The sequence below is a fragment of the Micromys minutus genome (genome assembly GCF_963924665.1).
Source record: "Micromys minutus genome assembly, chromosome: 18".
Classification (NCBI taxonomy): domain Eukaryota; kingdom Metazoa; phylum Chordata; class Mammalia; order Rodentia; family Muridae; genus Micromys; species Micromys minutus.
The window spans coordinates 48,878,691-48,900,822 of record NC_137953.1 but is presented as its reverse complement, the minus strand read 5'-3'; the positions used below and the strand labels follow the sequence as shown (position 1 = coordinate 48,900,822).

General features: G+C 37.4%; 1 protein-coding gene across 2 annotated transcripts in view; it reads left to right on the top strand.

The window, feature by feature from the left end:
* The window catches only part of MKLN1 (muskelin 1), a 114,166-nt gene that overhangs the window by 42,254 nt on the left and 49,780 nt on the right, over window positions 1-22,132 (top strand). For both annotated transcript variants that reach the window (XM_080932219.1, XM_080932218.1), the window contains exons 7-9: window positions 9,975-10,052; window positions 12,018-12,083; window positions 20,640-20,752. In XM_080932219.1, the coding sequence (XP_080788345.1) occupies window positions 9,975-10,052; window positions 12,018-12,083; window positions 20,640-20,752 (257 nt within the window). The remainder of the gene's footprint in view (window positions 1-9,974; window positions 10,053-12,017; window positions 12,084-20,639; window positions 20,753-22,132) is intronic.

The window sequence follows — 22,132 nt, the reverse complement described above, 5'->3', positions numbered from 1 at the left end:
AAAAATTCAAGTTCTAATTGGTAATTGCTAGTATATATGAATGAAGCAAGTAGTTTTATGTTAATTTTCTACTCTGAAGCCTTGCTAAATACACTTTTTTTGGTATCCTGAGAGACTGGGCAGAGATTAATCTTGTCATATGGTTAGAAGACACTTTCCATGTTCTCATTCAGTCACCATATTTGTAAGGTTTTTCCTTACTGCATTAGCTCGGACCCCAGTAGACTGAGGACTGTGGAGAAGATACCTTTGTTTGTAAAGCATTCGTTAAGTATAGTTCTAGTTCTGATTTCATGGACATCTTTTATCAGATTGAGGAAGTGTGGTGATTTCTTTATCAGGAATAGATATTGCATTTTATCAGACATGATTCCTGTGTCTTGTTGAGGTGGTGAAAGGATCTGCCCCTTTCAACTTCTTAAATAACACTAATTTTCATTTTTAAATTTAACTTTGCAGTACTATGAAAATCCTAGTTGTTACTCATTTTAGGTCTTGTTACGTTTGATTTGTAAAATTGTATTGAGTATTTCTATGTGTAGTTGAGTAATTTAGATACTGGCCTACACTTTTGTTATAATGTATATATCTTGTGTTGGTACTTCTGGTGAGAATTAGTCCCGTTTTAATTTTCTGAAGAAAATTTATGTAAATCTTATCTAAATTAATAGTACCATGGTAAACTTTTAAAAGGATGAATGGTAAAAAGTGGACCTGAAGTTCATTTTGAGATTTTTAAACTTCAAACTTATTATATTAATATGTAAAAAGCTGCTTATGTTTTATATTCTTGAGTGCGTATTGGTACTTTATGCCTTTTGAGTAATGTGCATAATACACACACCTCATTTAAGTTGGTAAATTGTCAGTATAACATTATTCATATTTTTTAAAATTTCCTTTTTGAATCTTTATGTTGTGACTTATTCTTATGGTTTCTTTTTTTTCTCCTTTCTTCCTTTTTTGCTCTTTTTTTTTTTTTTTAATTCATTCCCTGAGACAGGGTCTTTTTATGAATCCTTGACTGGCCTGTAACAAGTTTTATACTCTTAAGCTGGCCTTGAGCTTGTGGCAGTTCCCCTGCGTCCATCATCCTATGGTTGGAATTCCAACTGTGTGATACCAGCCCCCTCTTTTTTCTCTAGTTTCTTGCAGTGAATGTTGAAGTTACAGGCCTGTTTCTTTCCTTCCATCCCTTTCCTTTTCTCTCTGTTAATTTTGAGGTAAGGCATCTATGTAAGGTTGAGGACATAATGGCAGCATATGTTCTGGTGTAGTTTTTTATTCTCAGAAACAAACCCTTTTATCGTCACTTCGGAAAACACGGGAAACAGTGCTGGATGCATCCTCTGTTGTTGACAGGGTTTTTAGCATCCTGTATAGTATTCTTAAATGTGCCATTTTGGAGGACCTTCCATCAGATTCTCAAATTGCTAAGAATTTGTATTAACAAATACTGAATTTTGTTACTTTTTCTACCTTTTGCGATAATGAGTCTTTTCCCTTTAATGTAGGAAATCATCCAGAGAACTCCTACAGCTGATAAACAAGTTCAGCAAAGTGGCTGGATACAAAATTAACTCAAATCAGTAGCCTTCCTATACTCAAAGGACAAACATGTGGAGAAAGAAATTAGGGAAAAGGTACCCTTCACAATCGTCACAAAAACTATGAAATACCTTGGTGTGACTCTAACTAAGCAAGTGAAGGACTGTATGACAAGTACTTTTTAAATTTTTTAAGCTGACTTTTTATATTTCAGATGTACTTAACTTTTTCATCATGTATTTCCTTGGATCTGTCATAGATTTAGATTGGTTAATATTTATTTTGAATTCTTGGTTTTATTAGTGAGAAGGTCATATAGTGTTTCCTTTATATTTCTCTCAGATCTAGTATTCTAATTTCACCTAGTGAAGCCAGAAGTTAATCTCTTCTTTTTGTGTTAAGATTTGAATTTTTTCTTGCTTACTTACCTGGAAGAGCTTCTTTGAGTTAGGTATTCTCTTTTGAAATGGGCCTGGTGGGAGCACTTAACCTAACTGTTCAATTTCAATGCAGGACTCCTTGGGTAGTTTGCTTCAGCTTTAATTAGTTACAATTTCTTTTTTAAGAATTGTCTATTGACATGTAAATCTTAACTCTTAGGGGGATTAAGGGATATTTAATATCTTTTTAACTGTTTAATGTTTGCAAGATTTCCTGGGATTTTGTTCTTGTTGTTATATTGGTTAGTAATTATGAATTGTTATATTTTAAAATCTCCACACAGTTACAAGCAATTTATTTGGCTTATTGGTTGTTTAGGTTTAACTCCTGCTTTGTTTATCTTCTTGTTATTTTCTACACTGTTTATTGTTACCTTTTTTTTTCCTTTTTGAACTACCTCCCCCTGCTTCCACCCCCCCCCCCCCGTGTGTGTATGTGTGTGTGTATGTGTGTGTGTGTGTGTGTGTGTGTGTGTGTGTGTGTGTGTGTGTATGTGTGTGTGTGTGTGTATATACTTTGTTTTGCTTCTCATTTTGAGACAGGGTCTAACTGGCCTAGACCTTGCTGTGTAGCAAAGGCTGGTCTTGAAGTCACAAAGTTCCTCCTGCTCTGTCTCCTGAGTGCTGGAATTAAAGGCATGCACCATTGTGCCTAGCCTATGCCTAACCTTTATATCTTTTTTTTTTTAAACAACGTCTTTAGATAGATGCCAAGCTAATTATCAGATTTAAATTTTTTTTTCACATGCATTAAGGATCTAAAATTAGATCTACATATGTTGTTGTCTGGTTCAGTATTTTCATTATGTAATGAAATGGCCTTTTTTGTGAATCATAGTTTGGGAGTTTTAAATTCAGATACATTGAGTTTTCTGGTAATTGTCTTTATTTCTGACTTCAAGTGGAGTTGCAAAGCAGTCAGGTACATGTTTTTCCAAACTTAGACTTGCCACATGGCCAGATTTGTTGATAGATATATTTTATGCTTGAGCAGCCTGTAGGTTTGGCGGTGTTTGAGGGGCAGTGCTCTGTATGTATCTGTAAGTCAGGTTTGCTAATCCCATTGCATAAACCTTTATCAGTAGCTTCTGTTTGATACAGTTACCAAGGAGAATATAAGTTTAGATTGCATGTCTCTTTATGGTTCTCATTTTCTCCCTATATTTTGTTGCAGTGTTGCATCATAATTTTTTTTTAGTTTTAATTAAATTTTACTATGAATTGCTTACCCACTTTTACATAGTATTTGTAAACCGTATCTTTTTCAGTATCTTAGAGACAGACAGTCTTATGTATTTTAAGCTTGGTTTCTTGTAGCCCATTCTGCTTCGTGGTTGGGGATACTGGGGTTACAGATGGTGGTTACCATGTCAGTTTTATGTGGTGTTGGAGACTGAAGCCAGGGCTTTGTGCATGCTGGCCAAACACTGTTGAATTACAGTCCTTAGCCCATTTTCAGTCTTTTTAATTCCAGCCTTTCAGTATCTTGTTTTAAAGAAGTAACTCCTGTAAGTGTTACTTATTTTTATTGTTATTAATTTGTGTGTACGGTGCATGTGCACGCACAAAGGCTGGTGGGGATGATGGGTGTCTCCCTTTAACATTGTCTTACTGTGTTTCTTGAGACAAGGTCTCTCACTAAACCTTTCTGTAGTCTGGCCAACTCACCAGCTGTTTCTGCCCTGGAGTAAGGCGTGTAGGCACCCCAGTTAGAGCCAGCTTCCCATTTCACTTTGTGGGTTTTGTCACATCATGCTCTTCATTTCTTCTCGGTGGTTGTCAGCTCTTGCCTTTTAGTATTTTCAGGTTTCCCTTTGTTTACTTGGCTCTAATATATTCTGCATAATATTTCTGATAGAAATTACAAGTATTCAGTTAACAAGATTGTTGAGCACCTTTTTTTTGGTCTTCTAATAGAAGGATTATAAATGCAGTTTCAGCTTTATTAACTTATACCCTCCCTGTCATTTATGATGGCATACCTGAGGCCCTGCAAGTACTGTGCCATTCTATATAGGGTTCCTGAGATTTCCACCATCTTTACTGATCTGATTTATTTTCTCTTTAGTACTGTGTACATCTTTGATCGTATAGCTAAGATTTTATTTCCTTTAACTTAAAGCACATCTTTTAGAAATTCTTATAATAATGAAGGCAAGTCGCTTTTGTTTGTCTGAATCATTTGTCTCTTAAAGATGGGTATTTTTGTTGGATATAGAATTTTTTGGCTAGCATTTATTCTTTTAAACACATTTTGAACATTATTTCACTGCTGACTGTCTTCCATGGTTATTGTTGAGAAAAGTGTGTTGTTATTTTTCTACTTGTTTCTTTGAAAGAGGTCTTTTTTTTTTTTTTTTTTTTTTTGCTTTGTTTAAATAGTCCATTTACATTTTGTTCTTTTGTAGAGTTGTCTTTAGTTAAGGGTGCTGAACTCATCAGCCTGTTAAAAACTGATTTGCTTTACTCTTAATTTCATCTTCTTAGTTACCCTATTCAAGTTGACATTTCTGTTTATTGTTCATGCTTCTTTGAATTCTCTGTCCCATGTAGGTTATTACACTATCTCTGGCATCTCCTCTCAACACAAAGATCTTCATTTCTTTAGTGTTTCAGTGCTCTTTTCATTGGCTTTGACAGTTCCTGCTTGATGTCTTCGGGGCCATCTTTTTTGTCTGTCTATCATGTCTCTGCTGGCCAGCAGTTATGTTTGTTTGGCACTAAGGTCTTGTACCCTGACTTGCTTACTTTTTACATTCATGGTTTGTATTTAAACATCTTTGTCTATTGCACTGCCCCCCCCCCACCCCCCCCCCCCGCCTTTCCATATCTTTGTGTAAGTCTTGTGTCAGTTCTTACTGATCTGGTTGATTCTGGCCTTTAACGTGCTGGGCATGGTGGCATGGCCTTTGACCCCTACACTTAGGAGACAGAGAAAAAACAGCAGCAGCAACTAGTCTCTCAAGGAGCAGGTTTCCTGTGGCTAATTTAAAGGAGCTTCTGATGAGTCAGGCATTAGAGCTGCTGGTGAATAGCAAGTTATTTCCTTAGTCTTCCTTTACCTTGGGATTTTGTTTATTCTCAGCAGTGCTCAATATTGCAAAAGCTACCTTCTCTTCCCACATAATCACCAGTCTGCTTCCTGAAACATGACTTCTTCCCCAAATCCCTGCTTCCTTTCTATGCCTTCATGCCTTGGCTTTGCCAAATTCTCTTGCTGTTTACTTTCCTTTTCATTATTTACTTCCAACTCATTTTTCAAAGCTAGTCCTTTTCTCTCCTTCTCTTAACTCCTACTTGGTGCCCAAAAAAAGTTGACAGTTTTCTTCCAAATATAATTCCAAGCTCTACTACATCATCACCATCATCATCATCATTATCACCAACATCATCTTCACCATTTATTTCTGCCATGACCACCACATGTTTGAAGTTTTACAATGGACCTTGTATTTTTTAAGTTCTTTATATGAACTCTGTGATTGTCACACATACCTGCTTTCTAGGGCTTGTGTACTATCATCGTCTCTATTAAATGAAAGAGAAGGGTTAATTTGTAAGACAGCATAACTAGTCAGTGACAGAGCTAGGATTTGGGGTCCCATAGTCTTGGTACCAATATCTATTAACAACTATGCTTTACTACTATAATCTTACTGGTTCAGTTGGATAGTTAGTTAGCTCCAGAATATAACTCAAAGTGGGAATTATTTGGACTCTCAAGTTTCAAGATGTTTTAGTTTGCAGTCCTCACCTGTGTTGATTATGGGCCTCTGATAATGCAGAATATCATGATGGTGGGAACATGTGGTGAAAGCTACTTCCCTGCTTGACAGGAAGGAGAAAGAGGGAATGGGGCCAGGGACTGGGTGTAACTTGTAGTGGTCTACTTCCTCTGACTAGACTCCGCTTCCACAGCTTGTCTCCTCTGTTGATTTTGTTAGGTTTTCTAGTGTGGTGATGAGACACCACTAAAGCAGTCTGGGGTCTAGTCTGTTCCTTAGAGGAGCAGAATTTATAGAATAAACCCTACCTTCTCTCTGAGTCCCCCCTTCACACACACATATTGCAAGGACTGTGAACTAAGACATCTTGAAATTGAAAGCCAAAATAATTTCTCACTTTAGGTTATATTTTGATAACAGCTACAGAAAGCTACACAGACACACAAATACAGATTTATTAGAATTGTTTACAGACTGTGCTCCAGCTAATCCAACAATGCTGCCTACAAACAAAGTTCCAAGAATCCAGTAGTAGTTCAGTCCCCAAGGCTGCATGTCTCAGCTGAAGACATGTGCCAGAATTTCAAAGAAGTTGGCTCTGTGCTAGTGAAGGAATGGGCATGCTAGTGAGAGCAAGAATAGGCTGACAGACAGACAGAACGTGAGTGCCCCTTCTTTCATGTCCTTTATACAGGCTGCCAGCAGAAGGTATGCTCCAGATTAAAGGTGGATCTTCCCACCCCCCAAAATTTGGGTTTAAGGTTTATCTTTCCACCTGAAAAACCCAGATTAGAAGAGGGCCTTGCCACTTCCAATTACTTAATGAAGAAAAAGATCCCTCATGTGTGTGCCTCATTTGGGTTTTAGTTCATTCCAGATGTAGTAAGTTACCAACCAAGAATAGTAGGTAACTTACTACACAGGGAGGAAAGGGTTTATTTCTTATTCCAGTTTCAGGTAGCAGTCAGTCATCAGAGGAAATCAGGGCAGGAACTCAAGGCAGGAGCTAAAGGAGAAGGGCTTGGGCTTGTAGGAATGCTATCTCCTGGCTTCCTCAAGTTTGCCTGGGGTGGGTCATCCCATATCAGTCCCACCTTAGAGGCATTTTCTCAGTTGAGAGTCCCCTCTCCAAAATGCCTCTTCTGTCAGGCTGACATAAAACTAACACATTCCTGTCTAGCACCACCAAACTCAAGATGGATAAACTTGTAAATACTTTGGAGTGACTGAAAAGGGCTGTGCATGAGAAATCCAATTTGGGAATAGGTCGTGGTTCTACACTGATGTTCTGCTCATTGGTGAGGGTTTTATTTTTTTAGAAAAGCTTTCTGAGTCTCATTTTTAGTCTTATAGTTTTAAGGGGTTTCTGCTATTAAAGAGAAAAGACAATAGTGCTTGTCCAGTGAAGATTTTATTAGTGTTTATTTAGTATAGTCATAATCGTAGAAAAAAGAAGTCTTGAAGCTGAAGACATAAGTTAAATAGTTTGAAAATTATTATCAACTTTGTGTACTTTCCACTGAGTAACATTTTTAATTTCTTTCGGATATTTCACTTTTTTTTTGGACTCCTGTTTTAGTTTTTTGTCAGAAATAAACTTACTAAAATATTAGTAACTGTTTGCTTTTCTCCTAAAAGTGATTTTTTTTTTTAAAAAAAAAAATAAGCATTTTAAATTCCTCTTTGAAAATTTTTTCTGGCCTGGAAAGGTAGATGAGCTGGTGACTCCTTGCCAAGCATGCTCAAGGCCTGAGTCTGACTGCGGCTCTCCACACGGCGAGGGTAGGTACATGTAATCTCAGTGCCTGTCAGGTCAGACTCAGCAAAACAGTGAGTCTGAAGACACACAGGATACATGAAATTCTTTTTACAAAGGTGGGTAAACGGAGAAGGGGGCAGGGAAAGGAATATGTGCCAATTTTTAAAAATTACACCAAATGGGAGAAGGAAGGTATACCTTTAATCTCAGCTCTCAAGAGGTAGAGGCAGGTCCATCTTAGTAACTTCTAGGGTAGCCTCTTCTACATACTGAGTTGCAGGCCAGCCAAAGCTACATAGTGAAATCTTTTCTCAAAATAACGAACAGAAAAGTGAAATGTATTGTTTTTTTTAATTGTAGCCTTTTTTCTGATTTTTTACTGTGTTTTTCCTACCCTAAATATCCCTCTGTTTTCTGTATGTATTTACATCTTCATTATGGCAAGAGTATTAATCTCCCCAGGGTACTCTAATTCTTTAATGAATAATTTTATATTCATTTTAATTTGAAAGTCATTTTCAAGCTTTTATATCTCCCTAGATAAGTAAAACTAAATAAAATTTATTATTTTGTTTATGTAATATGTTTAAGTTTGGTTTTGTTTTTTGTTGTTTTGTTTTCCTGTCATATTACTACATTTTATTTGGAAGCAGGGAACAGAGTCCTAGTTGTTGGTTTTTTTTTTTTTTGTTTTTGTTTTTGTTTTTGTTTTTGATGAAGAAGGTTTTGGTTAGGAAGGCTGAATAAAAGCAAGACTTCATGGAGGGGTAAATGATGTAATGGAAACATTCCCTGAATCACATTGTACTGCATATACTTCTATAGCAATGAAAATGCAAGTGCCAACTTCTGAGTGTGTCAGGCGTTGGAGATTGACTACATGTAGCCCAGGAAGACTGGAAGTTACCGTATAGCCCAGGCTAGCCTTGTGCTTAAGGCAGTACTTGTGCTTCAGCCTTCCAAGTGCAGGGATTATGGCAGGAGCCACCACCTCCAGCTTGGGTGCTGTTGTGTAAAGGAACTTTCTCTTCCCACTAATGTTATAAGGCTACAAAGGCAAAGGAAGAAAGAAACTCAATGATTGTATAGGGTTGGTTACAACAGCTTTGTGATTAACCCAAAAAAGAAAGCTATTAGGGTGGTTGTTTAAGTTCCAAGTGTGTAAGTTATGAAAAAGAGACATTGCTTTTTGAACAAGTCTGTTTTCAGTGTCAGGGGACTAGTTATTCAGGTAGAAACCAGGTCAGAGGTCACAAGTGTGCTCTCAGTTGTTTATGTGGGTCACAAGAAGCTCAGAGTGAGGTGGCTTTCCTGGTCTGCTCTGTCATTATCACAGAGTTGACTCTTTCCCTAGGTCAACAAATAGGTTTTAGTGGTTGTGTACATTGTGTATTGCACATGTATATTAAAATGTGTCTAGCGTAATAAAGGTCTCTTTTTTTTCTTGGCTAATGTCTGTTTAGAAGCATGAAACATTGTTTACAAGTCCTCTAGAAGGTTCCTCCCGTTTCCTTATGTAGAATTGGGTTCTAGATATCATTTATAAACTTTCAACAGAAATGGGTGTAGGGTGTGATAATAATCATTTGGAGTGGGGTAGATGTGTGGGGGACGTGCAGCCTCCATATCAAGACAGCAGCTAGTGTAATAACTCCTCCAGGCCGTAGATGAAGAGTGTACTGAGGGAGGGTTCAGAAGAAAGGCAAGGTGGGATCCGAGGCATCGCCCCACTAAAGATACTTGTGAGTTTGCCGCTCCTTAATTCTCTAAATAGGCATTTCTCCATCTTAGAACTAGGACATAACAGATTGTTAACATTTGGCAGCATCAGTAAATAGGGTTTCATTGATACTGGTGATACCTTTATCTCTCTGCCAGTTTCTGACCAAAGAAAACTGGAATTTGCATTTTAAAGTGTTCTGTCTCTGAGGTTGAACTGTAAGTACTCACCCCAAAGCTGAGGGCATTTGTATGTCTTTGTTTGTTTTTTTTTTTTTCTTTTGTTTTTCTGTAATCTGGTATCAAAAATGTATGGGCTAAGTTAATAAATCAAATAGAGAATGGTGATGAGAAATCGCCGGGGCAGGTATTCTTCCAGGCTTTTGTTGTCCTTCCTTTTCTCCATTTGTGTTTATATTGATGACAGAGATTATTTTTAAGGTATATATGGTTGTGTTTCAATGAAATAAAACATATATTCAGGTTATTTATGAGTTATTTTCTGCTGCTTCTGGTTTCTAGTCTTCAATTGTCCTTACTTTATTTCCTCTCAGCTTTTTCCTTCTTGCAGGGTCTTTGTTGATGTCACATCCATTGAGTGCATTAGTAACTTTACAGCAGCTAATGTACCCATCGTGGGAATGGGAATTTAATACGGGCTGCGGCTGCGTTTGGTTTCTGTTGTGTGTCAACTAATAATTTGCTATTTATAGTTGGATAGCATACTGAAAGGCTACATATATAATATGTAATAAAATTTAATTCTTATCTTTTTATTTGCAGATGGCTTGTTCAATCAGTATATCAGTCAACAAGAGTATAAGCCACGGTGGAGTCAGATTATTCCTAAGAGCACCAAAGGTGAGCTGCACCTCATGGCTTGTTCTGTTTCTTCCTTACAGTCTGTTTTTATTAGATAGCCTAAGCATTCTCCTGCTCTGTTAATAAAGAGCTGTGTTTAATATAAAGTAAGGTTATTCCACTAGATGGCTGAATGAATTATATATTTTTTAATCCTGAGGTTACGTGTTTGGTAGGCACTCTCTGTGATGAGCAGTAGTCCCAGCCCTAGGTTACTGTATTTAACTTTGTCTTTAAGTTCTTGTTTCATCACTATGATAAAACATCGAGCAATTCTGTTTATTCTTCCCACAGAGTACTGTTCCAAACTACTCTGTAGACGTGTTTAACATCATAGGCACACTGCTGTCACTGTATATGCTGCTAGAAACCTAACTTCTACAAAATAGCTCGCTAAACACAGCAGGACCTTGTGAGAATAAAAGGACAATGATGAACTTTATACACAGATATAAGAAGGTTGACATTATAATTCTAACTAAAGCACAGTACCGTTGCATCTTAGAGGCACTTGATTTGAGTCTCCCAGTGACTCATGATTGCGTCTTATGCTTTCTTCAGGGAGGTGCAGATCTTCAGGGCCTTTATGTCTAATAGGACCGGTTTGTTTGTTTTTCAAACTCAGTCTGATTCAGAATTGGGCCTTCTTCATTAACCCATTGTTTTTGCATGGGGGGGGGGATTTGTCACTTCATTGTGGAATGTATTCACTCTTGTCAGATAGAAGCAACGTTTTATTGCATGTGTTCACATTAAAGAAAGATGGTTCTGGAGGGTTCACTTGGTTCTTGGTCTTCATGTATTTCCAAGACTTTTTCTTCCTTTGTGAGAAACCTTTTATAACTTTAACGATTAACATGCACTGAAATTTTCTCTTGAACCTGTATATGTTCATACTTGTGTGAACATACTTGTATTTTTATAGTCCTATATAAGGTGATTTTATTCAGACACATATCTGCAAACTAACATTAAATACATAAAACACTAATGCTTAAAATGAATATCTTCGTATTTTGTTAATTTATTTTTGAGAGAAAGAAATCAGACTGGCTGGAGGACAGAAGAAAAGGGCAAGACCTCAGTGATAATGATCTACAAGATCTAAAGGGCACCTGGCTGTGACAGAGGAGAAGGGATTGTTGAGTACAGTGTAATTTAAAGGATTTGGCTTTGTTCCGGTTTCTGTATACAATCATATGTTTCATAGAGATATTTTGGTCAATAATCATGATCCCAGAAGCTTTTAATTGAGCTGAAAAGTTCCTGTCTAAGATAAGTACTGAACCTTTTCTGTAATTGTGTATTCTGAAAAATACAGACATTGTAGTTACATGGAGTTATTACTTAGTGTAGTAACATGGTTTGCCATATGGCTAGGCATGAAATAGGCAATCCATGTTGATTTGTGCAAATAAGTTTACAGAATTCACCTATTGATGCATTTCTCATGAAGCATTCCTTATCATTATGTAACTTATGACTGTGTACAAGTTGGCATTTCAGTTATTTTACACTGCTCCTAGGAAATTAGTACAGAGTTAGATGATATCAATTTACATACAAGAACCAGGGAAGTTTATTTGCCAAACTAACTTATTGCAACTAATAGGAGATTTATTTAGGAAACCTTAGGTTTATAATGATTCTGGTTTTTATCAAAAGTGATATTAATATTCTGCAACCTTAGGACCAAGAATGTAACTCAGTAATTGAATCCTTATTATTTGTGAGGATCTGTGTTTGATTTTTAGCACATGTGCAAACACACTATTTCCTAGAATCCTGAAACCTTTTAAATATTTGAAACAAAAGTGTTTTTTCCTTTACGAATTCTCTTATTTTTAATATTTTGAAGGAGTACATTTGGAATGTTTGTTACTACTCTTTATAAACTTACAGTGGAGTTCCTCCTCTAGAATATAAGGTTTTATTTCTTTATAGAAAATATATTTTCTTGTCCAGGTGATGGAGAAGATAACCGACCGGGAATGAGAGGAGGCCATCAGATGGTCATTGATGTCCAGACAGGTGAGTCACTTCAACAGCACTTCAGCGCCGCTCCGAAGACAGATTGTAAGAGTGGACACTTCTCTTTCCATTTAGGATTAAGGTTAAATCTTACTCATTAAATTGAGTAGCAAAGACAACAAGCACTGACTGCCCATCTGCAAATGGACAGTGAGCGAGGTGAACGAGGAGGCTGTCATGCCTAAGAGAAACTTGGCCTTCTTGTAGTTTTTCTTTATAAAACTTCACTCTGTACCATGCTGGTGCTTTCTCAGACAGCATTTTACTTTTTTCTAAGTGTATTTATACCATTTTCCTACTATTTTGTGCTGCCTTAGTACTTGAAGAATAAAAGTATTTATTTTGTAGACTCATTATTTTGTGAATAATTCGAAAAATACAGTTTAGTATATGTGCTGCTGAAGCAAGCACGAAAAATACAGTTTAAATACTAAATCTTAACTATTTCCAAAATATGTTGGTAATAAGATTGAATACTTCAATTTAAACTGTGTTAAATATATATAGTAGTAACTTTAGAATTTGAGACTACTCTTAGAGTCTTTGGAAAACTTTTCTTTCAGGATTTTGCTTCCTAATTTGTGCCCCTTCTCACAAATACTTGCCCATCCTACATAAATGGGCTTGACTATGATGTGGCCTCTTAGGTGTGTTTGTCTTTCTGTGTCAGAGTAACAAGCTTGCCTTGGTTTGCTTGTTAAAGAGGTAGATTTGTATATAGACTATTTTCTTGTTATTAACACACTAAGGGGAATTGTACTGAAAAGCCCCTTAAATTTCCTCAGCAAAATGCCCTTTTTTCCAGTTTGGTGACCTTTAGCAGGCAGAAACTCCAGAGTGCTTATCACTCTACTGTGTGTGGTAAAGAGACCGTACATGAGACACGTGTGAGAAAAGGATGACTTAAAATAGGATATGAGTTTGCAGGTGGAAAATAAGATTCAACAGATAAATTTCATGGTAGAACTTAGTTTGAACGTGACTGAAGATTAACTTTAGCAGAGATTCTTCTTGGGAAGCCCAGAAGATGAAGGTGTGGACATCTTTCCCACCATAATCTGTTATATGCAATAGAGACACAGTTTTAGCAGATTCTTCGTGGCTCACACCATATCACCATTCCTGTTTGACTAACTATAGAAATTGTGTTTTTAGCAAGTCTAATAGGAATGATTATTACAGCCATGTGATTTAATCTTGTGTGTTACAAGATTAAATGTAACTTATTTGTTATTTAACTTATTGTTAATTAAATGTAATTAAACTCATGGTTGTATGTGCTTTTGCACATTTATGCGTGTGGGTATAGAGACAGGTTGACAATGTTGATGGTCATTTGCTGTCCACTCCGCTTCTTGAGATAGTGTCTAAATGGGGGCTTCACCAGTTTGTCCAGATTGGATGGATGCCTCCTGGTTCTGGGATTACAAGCTGGGTATTGGGCTCGAACTCAGGTCCTTGTGTTCATGTAACAAGCAATTTACTGGTGTAGCCATCTAGTAGTATCTAATTTTCATCTTTTTATGATAGCTTCTGCACTTGTAACCTGTTAAAAATCACCCCCTCCTCTCTCTCCAACCATCCCCCCTCTCTTTTTCCAACCATCCCCTTCCTCTCTCTTTCCAACCATCCCCCCTCCTCTCTCTCTCCAACCATTCCCCCTCCTCTCTCTCTCTCCAACCATCTTCCTCCCTCCTCTCTCTCTCAACCATCCCCCCTCCCTCTCTTTATACTTGTAACCCTTTCATCTCTCTCATTACTTTGCTTAAAATTTAAAATTAAACAAGAGTGGCATTAAACAAGAATGGCAGTTTTAGAGGAAATGCTTTTAGTTTTCTCATCCAACATGATATCTGCTGTCATATGATGATGATCATGTGATTTTTTTCTTTGTTTCTATGTGTTGTATTTTATGTTAATTTGCATATGTTGATAAATAGTTGTATTCTTAGAATGAAACCAACATGCCATGTATAGTCTCTCAGTGTATTAATTGAATTATGTTTACAATATTTTTATTAAGGAGTTTTACATATATATTTATCTAGCACATACATTCTTTTTGTTCTATCTTTATATTTGTTATCAGGATAATACAGCTTTATAGAATGAATTTAGAAACAGTCTTTTCTTTCTATATTATGGGATAGTTTGAAGAACATTGTTCTTGGTCCTGTAAAGGTTTTATTAAATTCTGCAGTAAATCTGTCTAGTCCTATTATTCTCCTAGTGTGCTCAGTGATGCTTGTTCTAAAAGGAGATGGGGGTAAGCCATGCTAAGTTCCTTCCTAGCTAGGAACAATACGATATATAGTTTGTGTTGTTTTCGTCCGCTTTGTAAGGTATGTGGATGACCAAGAGCAGGTCTTCAACAGACCTCTCTGTTTTACCTGTTTGAGTCTATTTATTGTTGAGGTTTTTCCTAGTCTCCTGAGTTTATATGAGTTAACTGAGGCTTGAGCAGGGCTGAATGGAGTGGGGCATTGTGCTGTCTGATGCCTGTACTAGGTGTGTTGACTAGCAGGAGGTCAGATACAGGGTACAGCAGCTGCCATGCTCCTTTCCCAGCAAGGCTTAAAGGGGAAAAGACAGAATAGCCACAAATAGTAGTTAGTCATGTGTGGAAATGAATTAAAAGCCAAGTTCAGCTAGGCATAATGGTGCATGCCTGTAAAACCAAGTTTTACTTTGGCTTACTTGTGGTTGCCTGCTGAAGCAGTTGTTCCTTCCTGGTGTTCCACATATCTTATTTTCTCAGAAATTAAGGTTAACAGTTTTTATGTTTCAGTGTTCTTTTCTAGTCAGTAGTTTGATTGGAAGCTTACTTAATGCCAGATCCAATGGTAAAGTAACCATAAAAGTTACAATGGCTCCATCCTATGAGAATCGTACTGAACTCACCGTAGTAGCAGAGGAGTGTGACACTGTCCTGCTGTATTTGTCTGTATGCTTTATTAGCAGTAGTCCCTGACACTGCTATCTCTCTACTTAATATTCCTTAATGGTGAATTGGGTTTCAACTGTGATTTGGGTAAAACAGGTTATGTGAAAAGATGTCTTTTTTTTTTTTTCAGCATAGAATGTCTTACGTTAGGTTATTTATTTTTCCTGTGTAATTATTACTAAATTTTAGGAACTTAACGTATAAATCCCAGGACTACCCTCGGAGTAGGTTATAGGACTCAGGCAACATATACCCATTACTAGATACCTACAAAACAAGTTGATAGGGAGTTGTCACAGAGGCTCTCCTTGTCACTTTCTGAACCTTGAACTATCTCTGCAGCAATTATATTAAAGTGGTTTAAAAAATATCTCGTTTTCCCTTAAGCTTTTTAATGAAGTGAACAAAGATGAGTTTGGGTTGTTAATCACAGTCAGACGTTCATGTGGCTATAATTCTGCCCTTTTTAGTGTGTGTGTGTATGATTTGTGTTAGGTGTGTCACAGTGTGTATGTGGAGGTCAGAGGGCAACTTTGTGTAGTCAGGTGAACTTAGGTTATCAGGCTTTATCCACTGAGCCATTTCACTGGCTCCTGCCTTCTTGTTGACACTTGATTTTCTGTCTGACTTTTTGGCTGTCTCTGTTAGAACATAGTTCATATAGTCCATAGTTTGAAGATGGACAGACTTGTTTAATTGTAGTGTGCCATCTTGTGGAGGTTTATGCAATCAGCAGCCTGATTTTCTAAGTAGAATGGTAGATACTTCAGTTGAACACTTGAAGTAAAAGCTTGTTTTACTGCATAAAAAAAAATGTGTGCACATGGTGTACGAAAGCCAAATTCTTTACTTGTGATAACATAACTTCCTTATTTTTAATTCATGTTCAATGTGTAAATTGTAGTACTGTGTAGATGTGTGGTTTATTTGGTTCTAGTACTAAATGTTATATCCTTGTACCAAGGAATTATAGTTAATTGCAACATTTATGAAATACTAATTTGTGGATTGATTGGTGTTTGCATGATGTGGTCTCTTAAATGAAATTGGCTTGAAATTTTGAAAATACACTACTATTAATCATATTACCACCAATCTCTCATTCCCTGTCTTCCTTTTTAGTCACCTCTGCAGCAAGTTCAGATCATAACCCCTCTGCTCAAGGTTGTCTGTAGTTCCTTCAGTGTTTGTGGGTTAAGTTTAATCCCTAATAGCTGAACTTTGACTTGATCTAGTCACTGCCTGTCCTTTTAAACTTCCTGGCTACTACCTTTGTGTTCTTATTTTTTTATATGTTTTCTTTAATTTATTTATTCATCACGTAGTTTAACTTCTTTGAATGCAATGTATAGGTTTAGTCTTCACTGTGTCTTTATGAAAGATAACCATATCACATTTTAGAAATTAGGAAACTAGTGGTTCGAGAATGTTAGTAGTCACAACAGCTGTAGTCGGAGTTGAGACTGAAGCCTGACTTTGGGGTTTATGCCTTTAAAATCCTGCCATGGAGCTCTGTCTCCATACCGTTGTTACTCATTTTACTTTGCTTGAACAGCTTTTCTGTGCCTCATTCTACTTCCCAGATACTCTTACCCCTCAGCCAGGGACTCTTCCCCTTTTAGAACATTGTTGTGCCTGTTACCTTCGTACGGGACTTGGTCTACTCTGCCCTGTGATCACTTACATCCCTTTACAGTCACAACCAGACTGTAGCTTCTTCAGAGATAAGGGGCTGTTCCAACTTTTCTGTGGTCTGTGAGTTCAGGTCAGTGCTTTAATCTTTTCTAATAGCTATTATTGGAGCACAAGAGAAATGCATAGTCAGAATAGCCTGTGCTCCTTTATGGGGGAAATGAAAAGAGGGTTGCTGCTTGAGGATGGTAGTGCTGCCTCAGGATATACACGCATGTTGTTACAGGGTGTGTGTGGGGGGTAGGAATTTCCAGTAGGCTGGATTCCCTGCTAAAATGTATGCTTTTCCTTTCTTCTACACGGTTCTTACCATAGTCCTCTCTAGACAGCTTCATAATTTAAACCATTTTATCGTTTTTGGATTAGAGACACTTTTTGGTATTTGTTTCTAGATGATTTATCTTTGTGAGACTTAAGTGATTAGGTGATGTAGTTAAAAAATTTTATCCTCTTTTACTTGGGTATATTAAAAAATAAGTTGTTACAGAATTCATTTCATTATACTCTTGCTTCAGTTGGGCCACAAAGCTTCCATGGACAGGAATGACATCTCGGCTTAATTCTGTTGGGATGCTTGCCCTGTGCCAGATTTTATTTTGCTCAGCTATCAATGAGGCCGTTGTGGAAATGTGGGCTTTCTTTGCTGTGAGAGTTTATGCGTACAAAGAGACCTGCTTTTCAGAAAGAACATTGAGAACTCAGAGCCTAAGAGGAAGGGTTATTAAAGTTAATGAACCAGGGTAACCTTATCCAGAGGGTGCCCAGAAGTACTATAAAACAAAAGGTCAATTGCTATTTGCTGTTTTAGTTATATGGTCTTCCCTCTATGAGCTTCAGAAGTTAACAGGGTTAATTGCTGTTACAGCGGGGTCTTGGCAAATAGTCTTAAGTCAGATGAAAATTCTTTGGTTTCTTCTTCCTATAAAATTATGTATCTGGACATTACTATATGTCACTTAGGAAACAATCCTATTCAGTGGTAATGGGTTATTTTATAGTTATGAAGTAAGACAGATTTTTAGTAGTTTAAAATAACTGCCATTGTTTCATAGTTGTACAGTGCCAAACAGATTCCAGGTATTGGTTAGCTTGGGGTTCAGTTCAGTAGGTCTGTTGTTAATACTGGAGGTTTGTTTTGTCCATTTTTCCTTTTAAAAATAGAAATGTTCATTTTTGACAACTTTCAGAAGTTTTGTATAACTTAGATCTGAAGGACCTCCCAACAAAGTTTTGTAAATAAAATATTAAGACTGAGGAAGATGGAGTGACTGGTGCTTAGTTACTCTGTATTAATCTGCCATTGTTACCAGATACCTCAGAAAAATAGCTTAGGGAAAGAAAATATTTATTTTGGTTCACAGCTTTAGAGGTGTTAGTCCTTCATGGTGGCCATGATGCAGCGGAGGGAGGGAAGGAAGGATAGATAGGGAACTAAGAGACAATACTACTCTTAAGAACATTGCTCCAGTGACCTTCTAGCTATAACCACCTCTTAAACTTACCGAAGGAAGTCCTGCTTCTAGTCACAACCAAGCCTTTAAGAATCACCCTCTAGGAGGTAGAAGTTCAAGGCCAAAATCTCTGCTAAGACTCAAGGCAAGCTTTTAAAGGTAGCCCTCTATAAAATAGGTTAGCTAAACTTCAAACATAAAATAACACACAGATGAAGTTTATAGCCTATCTCTAGTATTCAGGGAACGTGAGTGATGTTATGATAGGAGGAAGAGACCTTCTTTTCAGTAACAACATTGAGAGCCCAGTTCTAACAGGGATTTACCCCCCCCCCCCCCGCCCCCATGGTTTTGATGGTTAAAACCCACACGGCCTCTCTTGAAGGACAGCTTTTCTTGTTGCCTGCAGCATTCCTCAGTATAATCCTATGTTCTTGAAATCTCTTAACTTCCTGATGTTCATTCTTTGGCTTTGTTCCCACAACTTCATGCATTTTCCTTTCTGGAACTATACACATTTGTCTCACTTCTAAGCCTTCCTTTGAAATCTGAGTAGAAACCTTCATGATTTTGACTCTGGCATTCTATATGTCTACAAAGCCAGCATCAGATAACCTATACCAAAGTCTGCTGCCAGTGTAAGTGGGCTCAGAGTGCCTGGGTAGATCAGCATGGTGAAGTAATCTTTGGAAACTATCCTCATTTAGTGTGAGGTCATAGTGCCCTGGAGGCATTGATCTCTCAATGAAAAGTCTTCTAATTTGTTTACTCTTTGCAGTGGATGGGCATCTGGCCAATTCCCAACATAGTCTCATGGCATCTTTCCTATTGTCTCATTGAAAAGAACCTGGCTTCTTTGAATGGTACTAAGCTCTTCAGAAATCATGTCTTCATGTTTCAAATTTGTCTAGTTTTCCTAAATAAGCTAAGTTTTTCTCATCTCTCTGCTCTGTTTCCAGTTCCCACTGGAACTGCAGCTGAGTTCTTCCTCTGCTGCCCTCAATGTTCCCTAGCCCGTCCCTCACACTTCTAAACTTTTTCAAAGATTCCCGTGGCCTTGGCTACTCAAGGACAACAGGCCAGCTTCTCTGGAACCAGGTTTCTGTGTCAGTAAAGGCTTGTTTTCACTGTGACAGTGCCCCTGACAAAAGTTTTAGGGATTTTTGTTCGGTGTAGGAAAGGGTTGGCAGAACTACTCACACAGTGGAGGCCAGGAGAGAGGACAAGAGTGCCAGGATGGCATATTATCTTAAAGGACACACTTCCACTAACCTACTCCTGAGAGTTCCAGAAACTTCACATACTGCCACCACCTAGGACCAACGTCAAGAATAGCCTTTGGGAGACATTTCATTTTTAAGCCATTATGTCCAGTTAAGACTGTACCTCAGTCTCCCTCCAGTGGGCTGTTTTTACTCTGAGAGCAGGTGAAGCATTTAAGTTTTACTTAGGATTTGAAATGATATGAGACCATGACAGCCCAAGTATGACTGGAAAGACCTTTCTTGGTGTTACAGTATTTCCACAGACAGTGTTGAATTTCGTGTCTTCATGGTCAGTCACAATTGAGAGCTGTCACGTGTATAGTCTTAAAGTACATAACTTCAGTGGGCAGTGGCTTGGCAGTTTGTAATCAACAGGTACAGCATATTTACACAGAGGAAATGTTAACAAAAGGAAAGGCTTTATATGGGAAGGATCTGTGATGTCGTGTTGAATAAAGATTCACTAAGACAAATAATTTTGTTACAATAATAAAGTCTAAATGTAGTAGACATTTCTTAGTGACAACATACACATTTCTTAAGGTATTAGATTAATCTTTAAAAAGGAAGACTCTAATATATTTGTAAAATATTAGCTCAGTTCTTATGGGACTACAGATGTTTTGTCTGAGTTCATTCCTAAGCTTTAGCTAGTGTTAACTATTGTGTTGGTATGAAGGGACGTCCCCTTAATGCAGTCCTCCCTCATTCTCCCTAGCAACAGCCATGTGTCCTCATGTGCTGCTTTCCCCTGTGTTTTCCAAACTTTGATTATTAGAGTTTTGAGTAATTCTGTCAGTCTTTAGTAGCTAAAATGTTGCTGCATCGTTAAGCTGATAAATATAAACTGCACATGGTCCAAAAAATTCTTAAACTGGCTTCACCAACTTCCTCTGGGATACTTTAAAAATACAGACTCTTTATCTACTAAAAAAACGTTAACAATCACAATCCTGGAAGATATGATCTAGTGATCTGATTTTTAAATAAATTTCTCAAAATACAGTTCTGCAGCAGTCCTTCCACATACTTAGGTTTGGGGATGGCTGGAGTACATTTTGAAAGCTATACGTTTAAAGATATCGCTGTAAAAATTATGAAAAATACCTTCTCAAATATGCTTTGAAACAATTAAATGAGTCTGGTGCCTATACCCTTATCTTTAAGGCGTTTTTTAATGCATACTTTTTTTTGATTTTCATAGAGACTGTTTATTTGTTTGGTGGCTGGGATGGAACACAAGATCTTGCTGACTTCTGGGCATACAGTGTGAAGGAGAACCAGTGGACATGTATTTCTAGAGACACTGAGAAAGAGGCAAGTTCCTAGTCTTCTCATTCGTCTGTGTGGTGGTAGGAGTGTGGTGATGCGATGCACTTTCTGCATGCTTGCTTTCTTCCCTGAGGTCTCCCTACAGTTGTAGCAAAAGCATTTTGAAGTGAGGCAATCAATTAGTTTTAAGAACTCTTGCATTTGAATTTCTATCCCTGGCTCATCAATTACTGGTATACTTAGCCAAGTCTATTCTGTAGTGTTAGATAGCAGTAGGTTTTTGTTACTGTTTTTAACTTTTGAGCTACTTTACCTTAGCAGTGTAATTGTGTAGGATCTGCTCATGTCTCAGCACTCTACTCTTGTTTCCCAAATTCTCTTTCCTCCCTCCCTCCCTCCCTCCCTCCCTCCCTCCCTTCCTTCCTTCCCTTCCTTCCTTCCTTCCCTTCCTTCCTTCCTTCCCTCCTTCCTTCCTTCCTTCCTTCCTCCCTCCCTTCCTTCCCTCCTTCCTTCCCTTCTTCCTTCCTTCCTTTCTCATGCATTGGTAAGGATGGAACCCAGGACCTCAGAGTACAGTGTTATTGAGTCAGTCTAGCCTCCACCATCTTATTTGTATTTCCTTTGGAAAAATATTCTTTTGATGTCCATACTGTCTAGCTTTTTTTAAAATGCCTTTTATTTTTTGTGTATGAGTATTTTGCCAGCCTGCATGTATGTGCACCACATGCAGGCCTGGGGCCTGCAGAAGTCTTAAAAGGCCATCAGATCCCCCCTGAACTGGAGGTTGGATGGTTGTAGCCCACCATATGAGTTCTGGGAACTGAACCCAGATCCTTAATAAAAGCAGCAAGTGCTCTTAACTGCTGAGCCATCTCTCCAACCTCTTATCTCACTATTTTAACCCCTCATTATTTCACTATACAGTCACTTATAGTCAAGACAGAAATAGTTGTTTATATAGATAGATACAGTATAGAATGTTGGCACAAAATGAAGTTGCCTAACAATGCATTTCTAAGAGTGACTCCTCATCATTAAGCTAGACTTGTCAATGTTCATAAGTGATGTTTATTTTAAGTAAAATATTACTTATATATGTATTTGTGTTTGTGCCTGTATATGTATAAATGAAGCATTTCTATAATGAAAATAGCTTTCATTGAATTAAAATGATTTTATATATATATATTTCCATATTTATATATGGAAAAGGAAATATTTATCTCTGCCCTCAAATTACTATAGAATTTTTATAGTATTTTCCATCTAAGCTGTTTCAGATTATAGACTGGAAAATAAATTATAACAGAAAGAAATGAAAAAGACCTAAATCAAACCCACTGATTTTTATTTAGGAAGGCCGATTCGAAATATCTGGTGATGTGCCTTCGGTCTTTGAAAATTGGGTACTTGCTTACTCAGTCT